This window comes from Pan troglodytes, chromosome 8 (assembly GCF_028858775.2).
Source record: "Pan troglodytes isolate AG18354 chromosome 8, NHGRI_mPanTro3-v2.0_pri, whole genome shotgun sequence".
Lineage (NCBI taxonomy): Eukaryota > Metazoa > Chordata > Mammalia > Primates > Hominidae > Pan > Pan troglodytes.
Window position 1 is genome coordinate 101,595,403 of NC_072406.2, and position 18,168 is coordinate 101,613,570.

The 18,168-nt window shown below is 41.8% G+C and overlaps 1 protein-coding gene across 1 annotated transcript; it reads left to right on the plus strand.

The window, feature by feature from the left end:
- Positions 1-1,333: 1,333 nt before the first annotated feature.
- On the plus strand, positions 1,334-11,145 carry IFIT1B (interferon induced protein with tetratricopeptide repeats 1B). The gene is given in 4 exon segments (XM_054660084.1): positions 1,334-1,368; positions 9,306-9,430; positions 9,433-10,526; positions 10,528-11,145. Coding segments are annotated over 4 exon segments (1,452 nt in total). The 3' UTR covers positions 10,726-11,145.
- The last annotated feature ends 7,023 nt before the right edge of the window (positions 11,146-18,168 follow it).

Consider the following 18,168-nt stretch of genomic DNA (forward strand, 5'->3'; position numbering starts at 1 on the left):
GGGCTTTTAGTAGATGAGGATGCCACTGTAACAGACCATATCCTGAGTAGCAAAAATCTAGTCTAGTGGTTTTAAACCATGCACAAAAAAATCGCTTTGGGATTACTTTTTTCAGAAAACTTACTGATAATACTCATGCCTGGGCTTCACTTCCAGAGATTCTGATTGATTGGGCGGGAGATTGGCTCAGGCATCTGCATTTTTAAAAGACTTCCAAGGAATTTTACAACCTTGCAGCCCAAGGTTGTAAACCACTGTTCAAGGCCAACCTTTTTCTATACCTGATGAGGAAACTCAGTGTTTAAGTGAAATCAAGTTCACTCTGCTAGTTCGTTGAACACAGAGCTGGTTGTGGAATGTTGATAGTGGTTAAGTTTTATTTCTCCAATGCTTAAGTTTCATTTCTACAAGTAGGCATCCTGCCCATTAGAAATGAGTTTCCCTCTCTAGTTTCCATTGTTTTTTTCCTATTCGTAGACACACACACACACACACACACACACACACTCTCTCTCTCTCTTACACAATGTGTTGGCTGTTTCCTTATTGTTGCTCTGTCCTGTGTGGTTCATGGCTGTATTTATCCAAGGACACAATGGGCCAGATCCTGAATACCTAATCAGTTGAACCAGAGCCTCACAGAACCAGGACTGCTGCCAAATTCAGTGACCACATGACAAACACTCACTCTGTTTCTCTGACACGCTGTTACTAGCAATAATTTTATGCATGAAAATTCCAAAGTCATACTACTCTTAGTGTAAGCAGCTCTCCTAATGTTCATTTCAGTATTTGCTTATGTTTCTATCCCTTTTAGAGTTGAGTCAGGGCTAGTGCCTTACAGAAGATATTTGTATCTGAAAACACAATTGGTCTCCTAGAAGCTTCCCATCTGATACAGAACTGGAGAGAGAGAGCTGAGAGGAAATGAGTCCCATTCCAAAATCTCTTCTCCCCCTACACAGGTCCATCCTCACTAGGGAGAGGTTGAATGCCTGCTTCCCAAGAGGTACTGCTGGGCTCTATGTGTAGATATGGCCAGGGCTCCCTGACCTGAGCCTGAGATGGGAATATGTAGATTGCCCTGGCCTGAAGCTCAGAACAGGACACCCCTATCTCAGCAGCTGCACAGTCAGATATGACATGAAACACCTCTCTCTCAGTGCCCACTGGGAAAAATTGTAGTCGGGAAGGGCTCCAGCTAAAGGTCAGCACAGACTGCACAGATAAGGGGACTTGTCCCACACTGTGAAAGCAACACTCACAATTACTGAATGCTGTTAAATGAGACATGCTTTCCATGCAATATCCCACTTCATCTCAACATAACCCCATGACGAACGTCCTAGTGCTATTCCGATTCCATGGGTAAGTAAATGTGGCTTAGAAATGTGAACCAACTATCCCAAGATCACATGTCCAGTAAGCAGCAAAGTCCATTAATGACCCCAGGTAGTCTGATTCCAGGTGGCCTTCACTACTGAGCAACATCATCTTGTGCGCACAAAGACAAGTAAAGGTAAAGGGTTTTAATAGTTCTCATTATGCCCAAGCTGCAGAGCAAGAAAGGAAACCTCAGAAGAAAACATCCCATTGGCCCCAAATATAGAATAATGGTTGTTCTATGATGGGGTGCTATTGTCTTATACTCAGAGTACACAGCCCCAAAATAAACAAGATGGCAAATATCTGTGCAGAACCCCCTCCATCAGGTGATTCTGTCACCTGACAGGTGTAGAAGGTTTTTTCTAATGGCCTTGGTTTGCTCAACCCCAGATGAAACAATGTTTGACTAACAATCATTCTTCCCTTTCAGCAAACTTGGTCTTCCACAGCAGGGCTACGTGGGCCTAGTTTCCTTTCCCTCATTCCCCTGAATGGTTCTAACCTCCATTTCTGTGCTGTCATTATGCTTAGAGAATTTTTCTGCCTACTTTTATTATTAGAGTATACTCAAGGAATAAAATGGGGATTCTCATTACTTAAGTAATGTTGAGATTTGGTGGGTTTATGGAAGAATACATGGATCTAAATGATATCCTGTGCTTGTAAGATGTCAAGACGGGCCAGGTGCAGTGGCTCACACCTGTAATCCCACACTTTAGGAGGCCAACACAGGTGCATCACCTGAGGTCAGGAGTTCGAAACCAGGATGGCCAACATGGTGAAACCCCATCTCTACTAAAAATACAAAAAAATAGCTGGGTATGGTGGTGCACACCTGTAGTGCCAGCTACTCTGGAGGCTGAGGCATGAGAATCACTTGAACCTGGGAGGCAGAGGTTGCAGTGAGCAGAGATAGTGCCACTGTACTCCAGCCTGGGTGATACAGCGAGACTCTATCTTAAAAAAAAAAAAAAAAAAAAAAGAAGAAGAAGTCAAGAGGTCCAGCACATTCTTCTAGGAACTCGTCTCATGCGAATGGGGAGATGTGGTCTATCTCAAGTTGCCTAAATCCTTCCTTGAATAGACGTGGAGATGGGTTTTTAATTCACATAGAGAGAGAGATTATATACTATACTCTTTCTTAAGCATATTCTTTTCCTAAGATATCTGCTCTCATTTCAACTGTGAATGCATAAGATCTTATTTGACGTTCCTTTTCTGGGTAGTCCTTCTTGTCTATATAATTTTTGGCTTTAGAAAGGTCAGGAGCAGTAACTCAGAAGTTCCCTGAAAAGAAAGAGAAGAGCTGCCCCAGACATCTGAGAGCATCATTAACACCTGTGACCATGATGGGTCAAGACAAAATACAAGGCCACTCTGTAATCAGGTCTGAGTGCAGACAAAAATACGAATATTTTCCAACTGGATTCAAAAATAATCAAGCAGCCCCTTAAACTGGCCAATACGAATGACTGCTGCTTCCTTTCAAATTACATCTGTCACCTTGGTCTAGTCTTCTCTTTTTCCAGACACAATTTAAGATACCCAATTATAGAATCATTTCTGCTTCCTGACAGCCTCCCATCCCATGCCCATGACCACACCTTACCACATGGGAGCCTGGGAAATATAGTCTAGTTACAGGCCCAGGACAAAGAAGAAATAGCACAGCGAGGCTACAGTTTCATTTGGTAATTATGAGAAGACTGTAATGAAGTTAATAACCCTACCTTGAAATGCTCACTCAGAGGGAAATCGCTCTCAGTCTTTGCCCTTTTGCTTATCTTGGTGCACTACCCCTACAAAACCAAGATCCAGAAACGTACAGGATGACATTGTAACAATTCACAAGAGGAATTCAGAATAGCAGCTTTCCAAATTTTCCTTTTTCTCTGCTAATTGTGTGGGCAATTACATCAGCCTTGGGATCATATAAATTTTTCATTAAACATGTGAACATTGTTTGATTGACTCTCTGATGGTTGTTGCTTTGTAACAGATAATCTTCAAAATAGTAGAAACAGAAGAAACATAAGGACAACTCAGAAGAACTATGTGAATTTGGATTTAGATTTTTAACCCCCATGACCCCATCACATTCTCTGACTACATTGCATATGTTTCTCTACTGACAAGCTCAAACATTGTTGTTTGAACCACTAATGGTGAACAGTAAAGATCATCAAAACAGTCAATATGCTTGAATAGGCTCCACTATAGCCAGGGTTGGCAGTAATGCAAATGCTGCTGGAGGATGTAACCAGTATGGGACCCTTCTTATAGACCAATATCTCAAAATTGAGGAGTTGTTTTGCCTAACACAGCCCCACAGAAGAAGACCTAACCATCTGCAACCTCATTCTTCCACAAATTGACAATGACTTTCTACAGTATTCTTTTAGGCACAAACCACTGACTCTGGTCTAAGGAGCTTCCATTGTAGACGTCCTTGGGACCACCTGGCTGGATACATGTGATAGTAACAAGTTTGACAACAGAGTCTGACATGATTCACAAAAATATACGTTCCTGTCTGCCACTGGTTTTTCCACAACACTGAATGTCATCATAAAGTCCAGTTATCCTCTATCTCCTACACCACATTGACTCCAGCAAGGGAATTTGCGTATCAAAACTGCTTCTCACACACCCATCCTCTTAGCTGCCAAAACTCAGCATGTATTTGTAATCAAAGCAGAGACAGCCCTATTTCTCTGTATCATTTTCACCCTGCCAATTCACTAGGCATCAAGGGTGTAAAAAACTGCCTGGATATACCTCCCATATATAAGCACCATGCTTATCTGAGAAGCCCTAGAACTCTGTGGACGAACCTTGAAGGAGCCTCCAAGCCTGAACCAAAGCCCTACAGATCACCTGCTATCTTCATAGCACCATGAGGTAAAGGCTTTCTCTGCTTCACTGACCTTATTTCTGCACACTTTGAAATTCTAAAACTTCCCTTAAGGGCCAATTTTTTGACAGGCCTTCTCCTAAGGGAGCTGTCCCACTGGTGGTTCTGACCCTGATAGGCACCCTCAACATGATAACCAAGAAGAGTTTAATAAGGGGGCTATTTAAGACGATATGGGCAAAGTTTAGGGAAATCAACAGGAAATGGTGCTTGTTGGTTGCAGGGCAGCGGGAAGAGGCGTGTTGGTTTACAACAGTGGTAACATGATAACCCTGGGCCTACAGGAGCAAGAGGAGAGAACCAGACCCAAGGAGACTCTAAGCTATAGCTGTAAGGGAGGGGCTTCTCAAGAGGCCTTTGGTGAAAAAATCACTGACAACCTCAAGCAGAGCACAGTGGGAGCTTAGGAATTAATTCCATGACCTTCACCTCCTCCTGCAATTTAATATCTGGCTGGTGCTCCCCAGTGGGCCAACCCCAGAAGAAAGTAAAAAATAAAAGAGTTTTGGAGTTAATAAAGTCCATAGAGTCAGCTTCCAAGCACAAAACATGGTGAAGAATGTAGGAAAGTAGATCCAGAGGGGCAAGATGAGAATATATGTAGAGGCGTTTCCTAACTCCTGTTACAGAGCTCGCTTAGTAAGGGTAGCTGGCTTAATAAAAGCAGCAATGCTCTTAAGGAAATAAACGAGAAAGCAATCTTATTTCCAAAGATGTCATTTCTGTAGCACTTTCTAATAGAGGGACAATTACCCAGGCAACACTTAAAGACTGTTCACCAGGGAACAGAGGCCTGAGCCTAGAGAGGAGACTGGCACAGGGACCAGTCAGGGCAAGAGCATTGAGATCCTTTTAATATACAAAATACTCTTTTAGGCATCCAGGTGAGAAGAAGAAGCTATTTTTATTTGATAATTTGGTTAAATTCACGTGGGAAAAAGAAGCTACTTTCAGAGATGGCCGTTTTTCTGTTGTTTGTTTGTTTTGGATACCAAGTCAAATTTTGTGATTACTGTGAAACTATGAAATTGTGATTACTATGAAATTTGCTTTTCACTGAATTAACTGTTCTCAAAGTGTGGTCCCCTGACTAGCAACATCAGCATCACTTGGGAAGGTAGCAGAAATGCAAATTCTCAGGCCCTACCCTAAACCTGCTGACTCAGAAACTCTAGGGTGGGGCCCATCAATCTGTGTGTTATAAGTTTTCCAGGTGATCATGTTGCCTGCTAAAATTTGAAAAAACACTATACTAGATGTTAGAAAATAAGAAATTTTGTAGGCATTGTGATATGTTTGTTCCACAAAATATATATTTCTTTTTTTCCTGGTGTAGTTAGAACTGGTGACCTGAAGAAAATGCTTTCACTCAAAAGTATTCTGACCTGCTAGAGTTCTCCCATCTGATGTGGCAGTCAGTGGGAGAGGAAGAACTTTACAGAAAAAGGGGCTGCTCTTTTGAGATCCCTTTCTAGCAAACATGTAGACCTGTCTTGAGAAGAAATTATAAATGAAGGATTGCAAAAAAATTCACCACAAGAGAACCCAAGTCTCTCTTTTTAATATAACGGGCTCCTGGTCATAAGATGTTAGTTGTGGCTGGGCATGGTGGCTCACGCCTGTAATCCCAGCACTTTGGGAGGCCGAGATGGGCAGATCATGAGGTCAGGAGATCAAGACCATCCTGACTAACAAGGTGAAACCCCACCTCTACTAAAAAATACAAAAAATTAGCCGGGAGTGGTGGCGGGCGCCTGTAGTCCCAGCTACTCAGGAGGCTGAGGCAGGAGAATGGCGTGAACCTGGGAGGCGGAGCTTGAAGTGAGCCGAGATTGCACCACTGCACTCCAGCCTGGGCAACAGAGTGAGACTCCGTCTCAAAAAAAAAACAAAAAACAGAAGGTATTAGTTGTGTCTGCATCTGTGGAGTTGACAAAAAGCAAGCCTTTCATTCCCTGCTGCCTTGGTAGCTAGTCTATGTGAGAGGTTTTGCAATGGCCTGTGCATATGTTTCTAGAAGCCACTGACCTGAGGTGGCCTAAGGGGAATCTGGACTGTCCCAGACTGAATAATGCCCACATCAAAATCCTCCTGATCCCACTGGTTCAGGGACAGAGGAGCAGATTGAGCTCCTCCTTCCATTCATGCTTATTGATCAAGACAGCTTAAGTGGAGCTTAAGTGGACAAGATCCAGGGAAATGCCTGACAAAATATGGTGACGAGTCCCTGTCTGCCACAGGCATACAGGGATTAGGTCACTACATACATGCACAAACTCATCTTTTTTTTTTTTTTTCCAGACAGGGCCTCCCTCTGTCACCCAGTCTGGAGTGCAGTGGCATGATCACAGCTCACTGCAGCCTCCACCTGCCCGGGCTCAGGTGATCCTCCCACCTCAGCCCAAGTCGCTGGGACTACTGGTGTGCATCACCAGGCCCTGCTAATTTTTGTATTTTTTGAGAGACATGGTTTCGCTATGTTGCCCATGCTGGTCGTGAACTCCTGGGCTCAAGCAATTCACCTGCCTTGGACTCTCAAAGTGTTGGGATTACAGGCATTAGCCACCACGCTGGGGCCTAATTTAATGATAATATGTATACTACTAATAACAGCACTTTCTGTATGCTCACCAGATAAAAGGAGGACTTTAGGCTCTCAGCATTTCCATTTTAGAGAGTGAGGACACCTCTAGGGTGATATTCTACTCCGTAGTCTTCCCAGGGCCCAAGTCAAGAAGATACATGTTGATGAACAACCACCTATAAGAAAGAGCAATAATTCTCTTCTGGAACTTGGCAGGGCAGCCTTGTAAGATTGTGTAAATTGTGCACTTGAAATTCTACAATCTCAGTGAAAGCAAAAATCTAGTATACTTTTTTCCACCTATCAATGCATGGCCATGATTAGATCACTCAGAGGAAGACTGATCTCTTTCTACTGCTCACAAATGTGCTGGGTGGGCTAGCAGCTGAGATGCTGAGATTGGGTACATATTTAGAAAGCTTGGAATGGCTTATCTTCAAATATTCCAGCAGCTCTAGAGTAATGGAAGTCTGTGTGGATTATTTTCCCTGGGTAGTGTCTGTTCTCATCATAGCACAAGCTCCACTGGGTATGAGTGGACGATTTGGGTCAAAAACTCTTCCTGATTCCATCTTCTGTAGGGGTGGTGACTATTTTCAGTGAGCATTCTTCAGCACAATATTGATTTTACTTACTCCTGACCCACCCAGCATATGTCCCACACACACACCCACACACAGGTTTCATTGGGTAATCTTCCTGGGCCACAGCTGGAAGGAAGATTTCTGGGACTCCTCATCTCAGCAGTCAACTATACAGTCCTATCCTAAAGCAATATGCCAGGACTCTCATATTCCACAGACTCAAGGATGGAGAAGATGGCTTGGGATTGTGGGCAGGAATGCACTCAAGGAGGGTCTAAGCATAGTAGGGAGTTTTTTAGATGGAGACTCTGAGGGAAAAGTGAGGGCTGTGTTGAGCTGCCAGCTGTGCTCAAAGCAGCAGTCATAAGCCTGAGTATCCTCTGCCCAACTTTGTGGTGCTATTCATTATCTTGTGAATCCTTTCCTTTCTTCCTTTCTTTCCTTTCCTTTATTTTCTTTATTATTAATTTTTTTGAGACAGAGTCTGGCTCTGATGGTGCCCAGGCTAGTTTTGAACTCCTGAGCTCAGGCAATCTGCCTACCTCGGCCTCCCAAAGTGCTAGGATTACAGGTGTGAGCCACCACACCTGGCCGTGAACTTTTTCTTTCCCTTTATTTTCAAAAAAGAATGTTTCATCATCCATTTTTTGTGATTAGATTATGATTATATTATATTATGGTTATATTGAGTCGGGATTTATATAAAAATTGTTTTTGCTATACATTGCCATATAGAGAGTAAGAGAAAATTTCATAATGGTCCTCTCTGAAATCATTCCTTGGGCCTAATGGATAGAAAACATGTCAAGTATAGACTGTAAAGTAATTAGTTTAGAACACAGAGGTAAATATACTTACATAGGATGTGAGGACCACTTTTTCAACTATTAAGGACAAATTCCTTTTTCTTCCTTCATGTTCTTATAGGGAGACTAGGACTTCAGTTCCACCTCAGAGGAGCGTGAACTATTGGGGAAAAAAACCCTTCTGGTCCCACTGACTTCATATTATTCTCTCTTCCTCATGAGTGGCTGAGAGATTACTACAATTGTTGAGATTTTATAGCCTGTCCTCCACTAGGCTTCAGGGTTACTTGATGTCAGGAGCACTGACTTACAAAAGTGGGACTTGCCACTTCTTCAAAGAGACACATCTTACCTATGTAATGTTCATTCATGCCTCTTCTTCTGTCCCCATCAGTAAGGCTGCCCTTGTGAGGTGGTTCCACCCACTTGGAACCCCTCCATTTAGGATTGGTTGAGTAAGTTCACACAGGCAAAGGAGTTAGAAACCCTACCACATTCTCCAACCTGGCTTGAGCATTCATGAAGTCCTGCATTTGAAACCGTATTTGGCTCTCATATTTTACTCAGAACCCTTCATGGGAGGAGAGAAAACCAAAATGTGTTTACGTGTTGAGAACATGAAAAAGATGAGTAAGGAACCCACCTTCCTGTGAACCCTCTCTCCACATTTCTTCTGACAGCATTAGTCATGGACTGCAAAGTCGGGAGGAAGCAGAAAGAAGACAGGTTTTGCAGTGTTGAGGGTGGTGCTGAGATTATTTTGATGTTAGCAGAATTAACCTCTTTTGAATTGACTTTTAGACTTCATGTAACCTATCTGTTGGCACTACAAGATGATTAGCATTTCCCCTTGGTTTTTATGTCAACCTGTTCTCTTTCCTAATGACATGACTGTAGAACCCAGAGGGGCACCAGATAATGGAGGCAGGGAAATTAGGATAGAGCATATTTGACTATTTGAAGTGCTGGCTTCATTTTCAGTGGACCAAATACTTTCTCAAAATGTAATTAATTGCTGCCTATTTTTACAGTGAAGAATCTGATGGAAAGCTTATTGAAGACAGCCTGATTCAGCTGAGATGTCACTTTACATGGAAGTTGTTAATTGAAGCTCCTGAAATTCCTGATTTAGAAAACAGGATCTGGGAAGAGATTCAGTCCTGGACACCAAATACAATGTGGGAATACACAACCTACTAGCCTATGTGAAACACCTGAAAGGCCAGAATGAGGAAGCCCTGGTCAGCTTGAAAAAGGCTGAAGACTTAATTCAGAAAGAACATGCCAACCAAGCAGATATTAGAAGTCTGGTGACCTGGGGCAACTTTGCCTGGGTGTATTACCACATGGGCAGATTGGCAGAAGCCCAGACTTACCTGGACAAGGTGGAGAACACTTGCAAGAAGTTTGCAAATCCTTCCCGCTATAGAATGGAGTGTCCAGAGGTGGACTGTGAGGAAGGATGGGCCTTGGCGAAGTGTGGAGGAAAGAATTATGAACGGGCCAAGACCTGCTTTGAAAAGGCTCTGGAAGGGAACCCTGAAAACCCTGAATTCAATACTGGGTATGCAATCACCGTCTATCGCCTGGATAAATTTAACATAGCATCAGGGAGGAATAAGATATTTTCTCTGCACGTCCTAAAATGAGCTGTCAGGCTAAATCCAGATGATGTATATATTAGGGTTCTCCTTGCCCTGAAGCTTCAGGATGAAGGACAGGAAGCTGAAGGAGAAAAGTACATTGAAGAAGCTCTGACCAGTATATCTTCACAGGCCTATGTCTTTCAATATGCAGCCAAGTTTTATCGAAGAAAAGGGTCTGTGGATAAAGCTCTTGAGCTCTTAAAAATGGCCTTGGAGACAACACCCACTTCTGCCTTCCTGCATCACCAAATGGGGCTTTGCTACAGGGCACAAATGATCCAAATCAAGGAAGCTACAAACTGGCAGCCTAGAGGGCAAGATAGGGAAACTGTGGACAGATTGGTTCAATTGGCTATATGCAAATTTGAAAAGACTATAATGTTAAAGCAAACATTTGAGATGGCCTATGTTGACCTGGCTGAAACGTATGCAGAAATAGGCCACCACAGAAAGGCTGAGGAACATTTTCAGAAAGGGTTACGCATGAAGATCTTTGAAGATCAGCTAAAGCAAGAGATTCATTACCGCTACGGCTGTTTCCAAGAACATCATGGGAAATCTGAAGATAAAGCAATTACCCATTATTTAAAAGGTTTGAAAATAGAAAAAAATGTCCCATTCCAGGGAAAAACTTCTCAATGCTTTAGAGAAATTGGCTAAAAGATGTATTCACCAGAATGTACGGGTTGTGGAAAGTGTCAGCCTTCTTGGGCTTATCCACAAATTGAAAGGAGAAGTAAGTGACGCTTTGCTGTGCTATGAGAGGGCTCTGAGGCTGGCTGCTGACCTGAACCCTATATTTTAACATAGAGGTCACCATTATCCATTTAATGGTCTTATAACTAAATAGAATGACTATGAAATTAAATAATGCAAACTTAAAGCTGTTGGAAATTTACCTTATTTTGAGCCTTGAGAGGAATGTGGCTGTGTGGCCTGAGTTATGTAGCATGCAACTGCAACTTCTGCTTTTTCCTGTAAGTGATCAGGAAAGGCCTTGTGGCACCAGACATAAGACCCCCTGAAAGTATCATCCCTCCTGATGGAATGGTAAAGCAATCTTTCTTGGAACATAGCAAGTAGTAACCGATCAAATTGCTATAATGTGTGTACTGACCTTATGTGGAAAATGCTGCAACCCTGTTTACTGCCTATGTAAGTGAAATCTTAACTTCCCCATTTTGGAATGCTGACTCCAATCATTAGGTGTCTGTATTTCCTGAGTGGTTACCCTCAAGCTTTGTGCTCAAATAAACTCTATACTTAATCATAGTTTCTGAATTCCATTATTTGAGATTGAGACAACAGTCTTTCCCAATTGCTGCCTTCAAAAATGTATAATCTGATGAAATACAAAATACTTTGGTATAACACATACTCTATTGCCTGGCCACCCCCCTCATTTTTTCCTCTTCAATCCATGTGGCTGCGGCAGGAGCATCTATTCTTCCACAACACATCCCTGCATTCATTGACCAAGGCTTATTAATGCTGTTTTAGGCACCTACATCTGCTGGGACAATAAGAATCATTTTCCTTAAAATTTTGCCTTTGGAATGAACAGTTTTCATCCTCAGTCTCCCAAACAAAGGAGACCTAAACAGGGAAGGTTTCTGTTCCATGTGGCCAGGGTCACTGACCTGCAACAAAACCTAAGAGTAAAATAAATGAGCAAAGACAAGAGTTAGAAAGGAGGGAATTTCAGGAGTTCTACAGCAATCTAGCTGGAGTTCTATTTCCCAAGGCCCTACTGTAGCTGGGACCTGCTGGTCAGTGAGCCAAGCCTATAACCTTATAATAAATTCAAATTTTTGTTTACATGTGTCCAGCTGCTGGCAATCACAAGGGATCTACGTGACCCAAACACACTGCTGGACATTTATTCACACCTGAGATCACACCTAAAATCACACATCTAAGATTACACCTAAGAGCTTTGCTAAGATCACAAATTCTTGGAGTGTATTTTATTAGTGATATTCAAAAACAAGTGTATTTTGTGTTTGATTTCAAATAGAAAAATGTAGAACCAACTTACACAGCATTAGAAGTCCTGAAGCAGAGGAAGTGATGGAATAGAAACCTGACCAAGAATTTTTATAATTTTGATTTATTTATTAGAGGCAGGGTCTTGTGATGTTGCTCAGGCTGGAGTTCAGTGGCTATTTACAAGCACAGTCATAGCACGCTGTAGCCTTAAACTCCTGGCCTCAAGAGATCTTCCCTCCTCACCCACCTGAGTAGCCAAAACCATAAGTGCATGCCACCATGTACCACTTCCTACCAAGAATTTTTCAAAAAACTAGGGAGGCATTTACTACTACAGGCCATGGAATTTTAAGATTGACTTATGTTACTTGGATCCTTGAAAGCGGGGAGTGACCAGTGATGGAGATTTGGGAGAGTGGGGAGGCAGGGGGGTGGAGTCATTTAGATGACACCTGGAAAGCCCAGGAGTAACACCTTTTTCAACTTTGTTGATACTAAACAAAGAACGTACTTATTCAATTTAACCAGAGGAAACTACTATTGACTTTTCCCTGTAAACAAGGTGTGATTCAGGCTCACCTGGCCTCCGAATTCCTTACTTGTAACTGCCACAGAGCTTCTTGTAGGGGAGATTTGCCTCCATTCATGGAATTAATCTAAATGAGACATCTGAGGACATATCTCTACTAATTAGAAAACACAGAGACAATGTTCTTCTACCTGGACAACTCTAAGCTTTTGGTTTGACTCAGTTCTATAATTGTTAGTAAACTGACGGCTATTTGCTCCTTAGCTACTGGTTACTCTTGGCAAAAAGAAGTAACAAGAGATTTACAGTCCTCTTGGCTGAATTCATCACAAATGAAATAAAATTACTCAGCTAGTTAGTAAGTTGTCAGGAAATTAGGTTTTATTGAATCAAATTCACTCATTAATTAATATTGAAACCTTCCCACCACTCCAGGTACTGGAACCAAAACCTTTTGCAACTGCATCTACTTAATAGAGTTTATGAGTCTGTGGGTATATGAGTGTGTGTGTGTGTGTGTGTGTGTGAGTGTGTGTGTTTGTGTGTGTGTGTGTGTGTGTGTGTATGTGTTTGGATGAGCACCAAGTAAGTCTTAAAACTATTTTAGGCTGGGCGCCGTGGCTCACGCCTGTAATCCCAGCACTTTGGGAGGCCGAGGTGGGCAGATCATGAGGTCAGGAGATCGAGACCATCCTGGCTAACACAGTGAAACCCTGCCTCTACTAAAAATACAAAAAATTAGCCGGGCGTGGTGGCGGGCGCCTGTAGTCCCAGCTACTCCGGAGGCTGAGGCAGGAGAATGGCGTGAACTCAGGAGGTGGAGCTTGCAGTGAGCCGAGAGATCCCGCCACTGTACTCCAGTCTGGGCGACAGAGCAAGACTCCGTCTCAAAAAAAAAAAAAAATCTATTTTAACAACATCAATTCACCATACCCTGGGAACGTAAGAGGGAATCAATAAACAATTATGGATTCGTTGGCTGAATATCATCTAAAGTGCTGCTTTTATCAGTGGCTTCTACATGCAATATGGGCCAGCGAAGAAAAGAGAAAAAATTGGAGGGTATATAAAACTTATCTACCTGCTTGTACTAAAATGAAAACAGTGGATGGATAAATGAAATTTTGTAATGGTTACCAATAAGAAAGAGAGGAAAAAGGAAAGGGACAGCAATAGGAGCCAGACTTCTCTGTGTTTGTTTTTGCAACCATGTCAATATTTTGCCTAATTATAAAACCAAATTTATATTTAGAAAAGCAATCCACATATGTATGCTAAATGTTTTATCAATTAATTGTACTGAAGGCCCTTTTATGCAAAAGAAAATATAAAATAAATGGATGGGTGGATAGAGAAATGAGTGGATGAATAGATATGTAATAAGGTAAATATAGTAAAATGTTAACTGTAGAATCTAGTTATACAAGTGTTCATTGTAAAATACTCTCAACTTTTCTCTCTGCTTGACCATGTATAATAATAAAATGTTTGGATAAAAAGGGCAAATAGCAGTATCTAAAAAGTATAGCAAACTGAGACAAATGATCCAAAATATGTAGGGAATGGTGGATAAAATCACATAGGAAGGAAGGATTCCAAGTGATTTTTAAATGCGCTGTAATTTGACTCTACATTTTTAATAGGATATAGCTTATAAACAAAACTAACATGGAAAAAAATTCTTTTTTTTTTTTTTTGAGACAGTGTCTCGCTCTGTCACCCAGGCTAGAGTGCAGTGGCATGATCTCAGCTCACTGCAATCTCCGCCTCCTGGGTTCAAGTGATTCTCCTGCCTCCGCCTCCTGAGTAGCTGGGATTACAGGTGGGTGCCACCACACCCAGCTAATTTTTGTATTTTTAGTAGAGACAGGGTTTTGCCATGTTGGCCAGCCTGGTCTCGAACCCCTGACCTCAGGTGATCCGCCCATCTTGGCCTCCCAGTGCTGGGATTACAGGTGTGAATCACCGTGCCTGGCCGAAAAAAATTCTTAAACTCTACTTAGCACCATTCGGGAGGTGTTCTGTTAATTTTGTTATTCAGAGACGGTTGTTGGTGTATTATATAATAGATCACATGAATAATTAAACTGGCATCACTTAGAAAAGGAATGTTTAGTTTGGGAGGAAAAATACGTACGTAAGATTTTTTATGTTAAGTAAAAAAATCCAGTGTACCTGGGTTTGTAAGATTCATGTCATATTTTATCTTCAAAATATATACACAGTATCCATGTCATTTTCCTGGTTTTAATATTGTACTACAGTTATATAAGATGTCACTATTTGGGGAATTTGGATGAAAAGTACACAGGATCTTTTCTGAAATTTCTTGTTTCTATAGTTGTTTCAAAATATGCCTGAAATGTAAAAAAAAAAAAAAAAAAAAAAAAAAAAAGAGCTAATAAAAATTCTAGTAGTACTTGAATAGGTTGCACTAAACCAAACTGTGGGTCAAGGTGGGCTGAGTGATATCATGGGCTGAGAGGTCTCTTGAAGTTTCATGAGAAGATATGTAAATCACCAAATCATTTACAACGAAGAATTCCTGGAGTCCAAGTCCTTTCTCCATGGATGCGACTGGAAGTAGTTTAGGAAAAATCTCAGAAGCCAAGAAAATAGTTTTCATACAGTGGTCAGAACACTGAGAATTACATTCCTCAGAAAATAGGCTATAGCTAAAAATATCTTTGTGATTGAATACATTCGAAAGAGTATATAACATGTAATTAGCAGAGATATTCCAATTGTTAAATGTTAAATTATAAATTAAAAAGAGAAATATCTAGAAACCTGACTTTTATAATTAAATGAAAAACGTGAGGAAAATCAAAGATGCAGGAACATGGAAATGGATTGATCGCTTCAGTTAAGCCTTTGGTTTTTATGATTCTAGCATGAAAGCATCTTGTGTGTCTTTCATGTCACTACAATGCCTTCATTTAACTATGATTACCAAAAAACAAGTACAGTAGCAACTTCTGCAGTACAAACTGATGGAAAGTACTGCTGAGGAGACAGAGAAGCCCAAGGAAGTAGTACCACCTAGGGGCTGAATTTGTTTCTAACAAGAAATCAGCTTTTCATTAGGTAACCAGGTCACTAGATCCTATTCTACCTGGCCATTAGCAAGCCGATAAGAGATTTTAGACTACAAGAGATGACCCTGGAAAAGATAGGGGAAATTTCTATGGAGCCCATTCCTTAATAAGTTGTGATTGGATATTTGGGAACCTTCAGCAGAAATGGCTTAGCATTTGTCCATATTATCATATTATAATTTTTAAAAAATACACTCAGAATAACATTCTTTTTCCATATCATCCTATGAATGAAGAAGAGACTAAGGAATTCATTACCCATTGTGTAGGTGAGGAAACAAGGCACTGAGTAGTAAAATACTGAATCTGGCCCTCACAGAACAGGAAGTGGGTCCAGGGATTGAGTCCCATATCTCTCAGTCAGAGAATTTCAGACATACAATAGACATTAGGGATAATTGAGGCCCTGGTTCCCGGTGCAGGGCGCAGGTCTACATCAAAATCACCTGAAGATTTCTTTCTTTTTTTCTTTTTTTTTTTTTGAGATGGAGTTTCACTCTTGTTGCCCAGGCTGGAGTGCAATGAAATGGCACGATCTCGGCTCACCACAACCTCCGCCTCCCGGGTTCAAGCGATTCTCCTGCCTCAGCCTCCCGAGTAGCTGGGATTACAGGCATGTGCCACCACACCCGGCTAATTATGTATTTTTAGTAGAGACGGGGTTTCTCCATGTTAGTCAGGCTGGTCTCGAACTCCCAACCTCAGGTGATCCGCCCGTCTTGGCCTCCCAAAATGCTGGGATTACAGGCGTGAGCCACTGTGCCCAGGCTGAAGATTTCTTTTTAATACTGAGCCAGAGGCCTGTACCTAAGGATATGTTCAATTGTTCTGGAATGGGCATAGTTAGCATTATTTTTGAGATTTACCTGGCTGATTCTAATGTGCAGTGAGGGTTGAGATCTGCCAACCTATTCCAAATGACTTCTCAGCTGAGGAAATTGAGATTTATAGAGGTGAAGCAGTTTATCATAACTGGTCAGTCCCTTGCAGAGCCCAGCTTAGACTCCTGGGAATGAACTCACAACCTAGTGCTGAAATTTCATTTTCTAAATGTTTGATCCTCTCTGGTTCCCATTTTCTTTTTATCTGTAAACACACACACACGCGCGCGCAATTGGCTTTTCTTTTCTTAATGCTGTTCTATCCTGTGTCCCTCATGGGTTCATTTATCCCAAAGAGACACTAAGCAAGATTCTGAATACCTAATCAGCCTGGGCCATAGCCCCGTAGAACCAAAACTGCTGCCAAATTCACAGCAATGGCAAGATAAACTTTTTGTTCATATCTCTGCATGCTATCTAGTGCATTGGCAAATTGAAAACCCATTTTTTTCCCATAAGAATTCCAAAGACATCTTGCTCCCCAAAAGGAGATGTTTTCTAACTCATCTGTTTCAGCATTTGCTTATGGCCTGATCATGTATCTTAGTGCAAGACAAAACCTGTCCTATTAATTCAGAAATTCTTATTTGTGTAGAACTTTCTAACTAGTTGTTGAACTCTCTGTGGAAGCTTATAGAATTGGTGAGAGCTGACATGGGAGATGAGTCTGGCAGGGAGTTGAGCAGAAACTGTTTAGATCTGGCAGTGTGCCCAGTTAAGTGTTTCCAAAAGGAAAATACTCTTGCACCTGCTCCTCTTCTGCTTCTTATTTTAAAAGACAAAGTAGGTAGCTTTTTTTAAAGGAAGCATTGTTTTTATATATTGTTATGATTATTTGAGACAGGGGCTCACTCTGTTGCCCAGGCTGGAGTGCAGTGGTGTGACCATGGCTCACTGCAGCCTCTACCTCCTGGGCTCAGGTGAGCCTCCCACCTCAGCCTCCTGAGTAGCTGAGACCACAGGCATACATCACCACACCCAGCTTTTTTTTTTTCAGTTTTTTTTGTAGAGTTGGGGTCTCCCTATGTTGTCCAGGCTGGTCTACAATTCCTGGGCTCAAGTGATCCTCCCACCTTGCCTTCCAAAATACTGGGACTTACAGGCCTGAGCCAATGCACCTGGACAACAATTTTTTATTTTTTATTTATTAATTTTTTTAGACGGAGTCTCGCTCTGTCGCCAGACTGGAGTACAGTGGTGCGATCTCGGCTCACTGCAACCTCTGCCTCCCAGGTTCCAGCAATTCCCCTGCCTCAGCCTCTCGAGTAGGTGGGACTACAGGTGCGCACCACCACGCCCAGCTAATTTTTTGTATTTTAGTAGAGAGGGGGTTTCACCATGTTGGCCACGATGGTCTCCATCTCCTGACCTTGTCATCCGCCCACCTTGGCCTCCCAAAGTGCTGGGATTACAGGCATGAGCCACCGCACCCAGCCAAGAATCATTATTTTTAACTTGATGACTGAAAATAATAATAATAATAGTTACCACTTATTTGCATGCTTCTATGTGCCAGGTAGTTGCTAACTATTTAAACTCAAATTCCATGAACTGTAGTGGAGGTTGTACTGGAATTTGATTCAGAATGACAGTGTCCATGATGGAGCAATAGAGGGCTCTCTATTTCAAACCATACCTCCTTGCTTTTACCTCCTGCCTAAGTCATCAGGGGTTAGAAGGCTTTCCAGGTATTGGCCTCTTTCCTTCATTCCTAAACCAGATTGGTTGCTTATTTCCGTCAAGCTGAAACC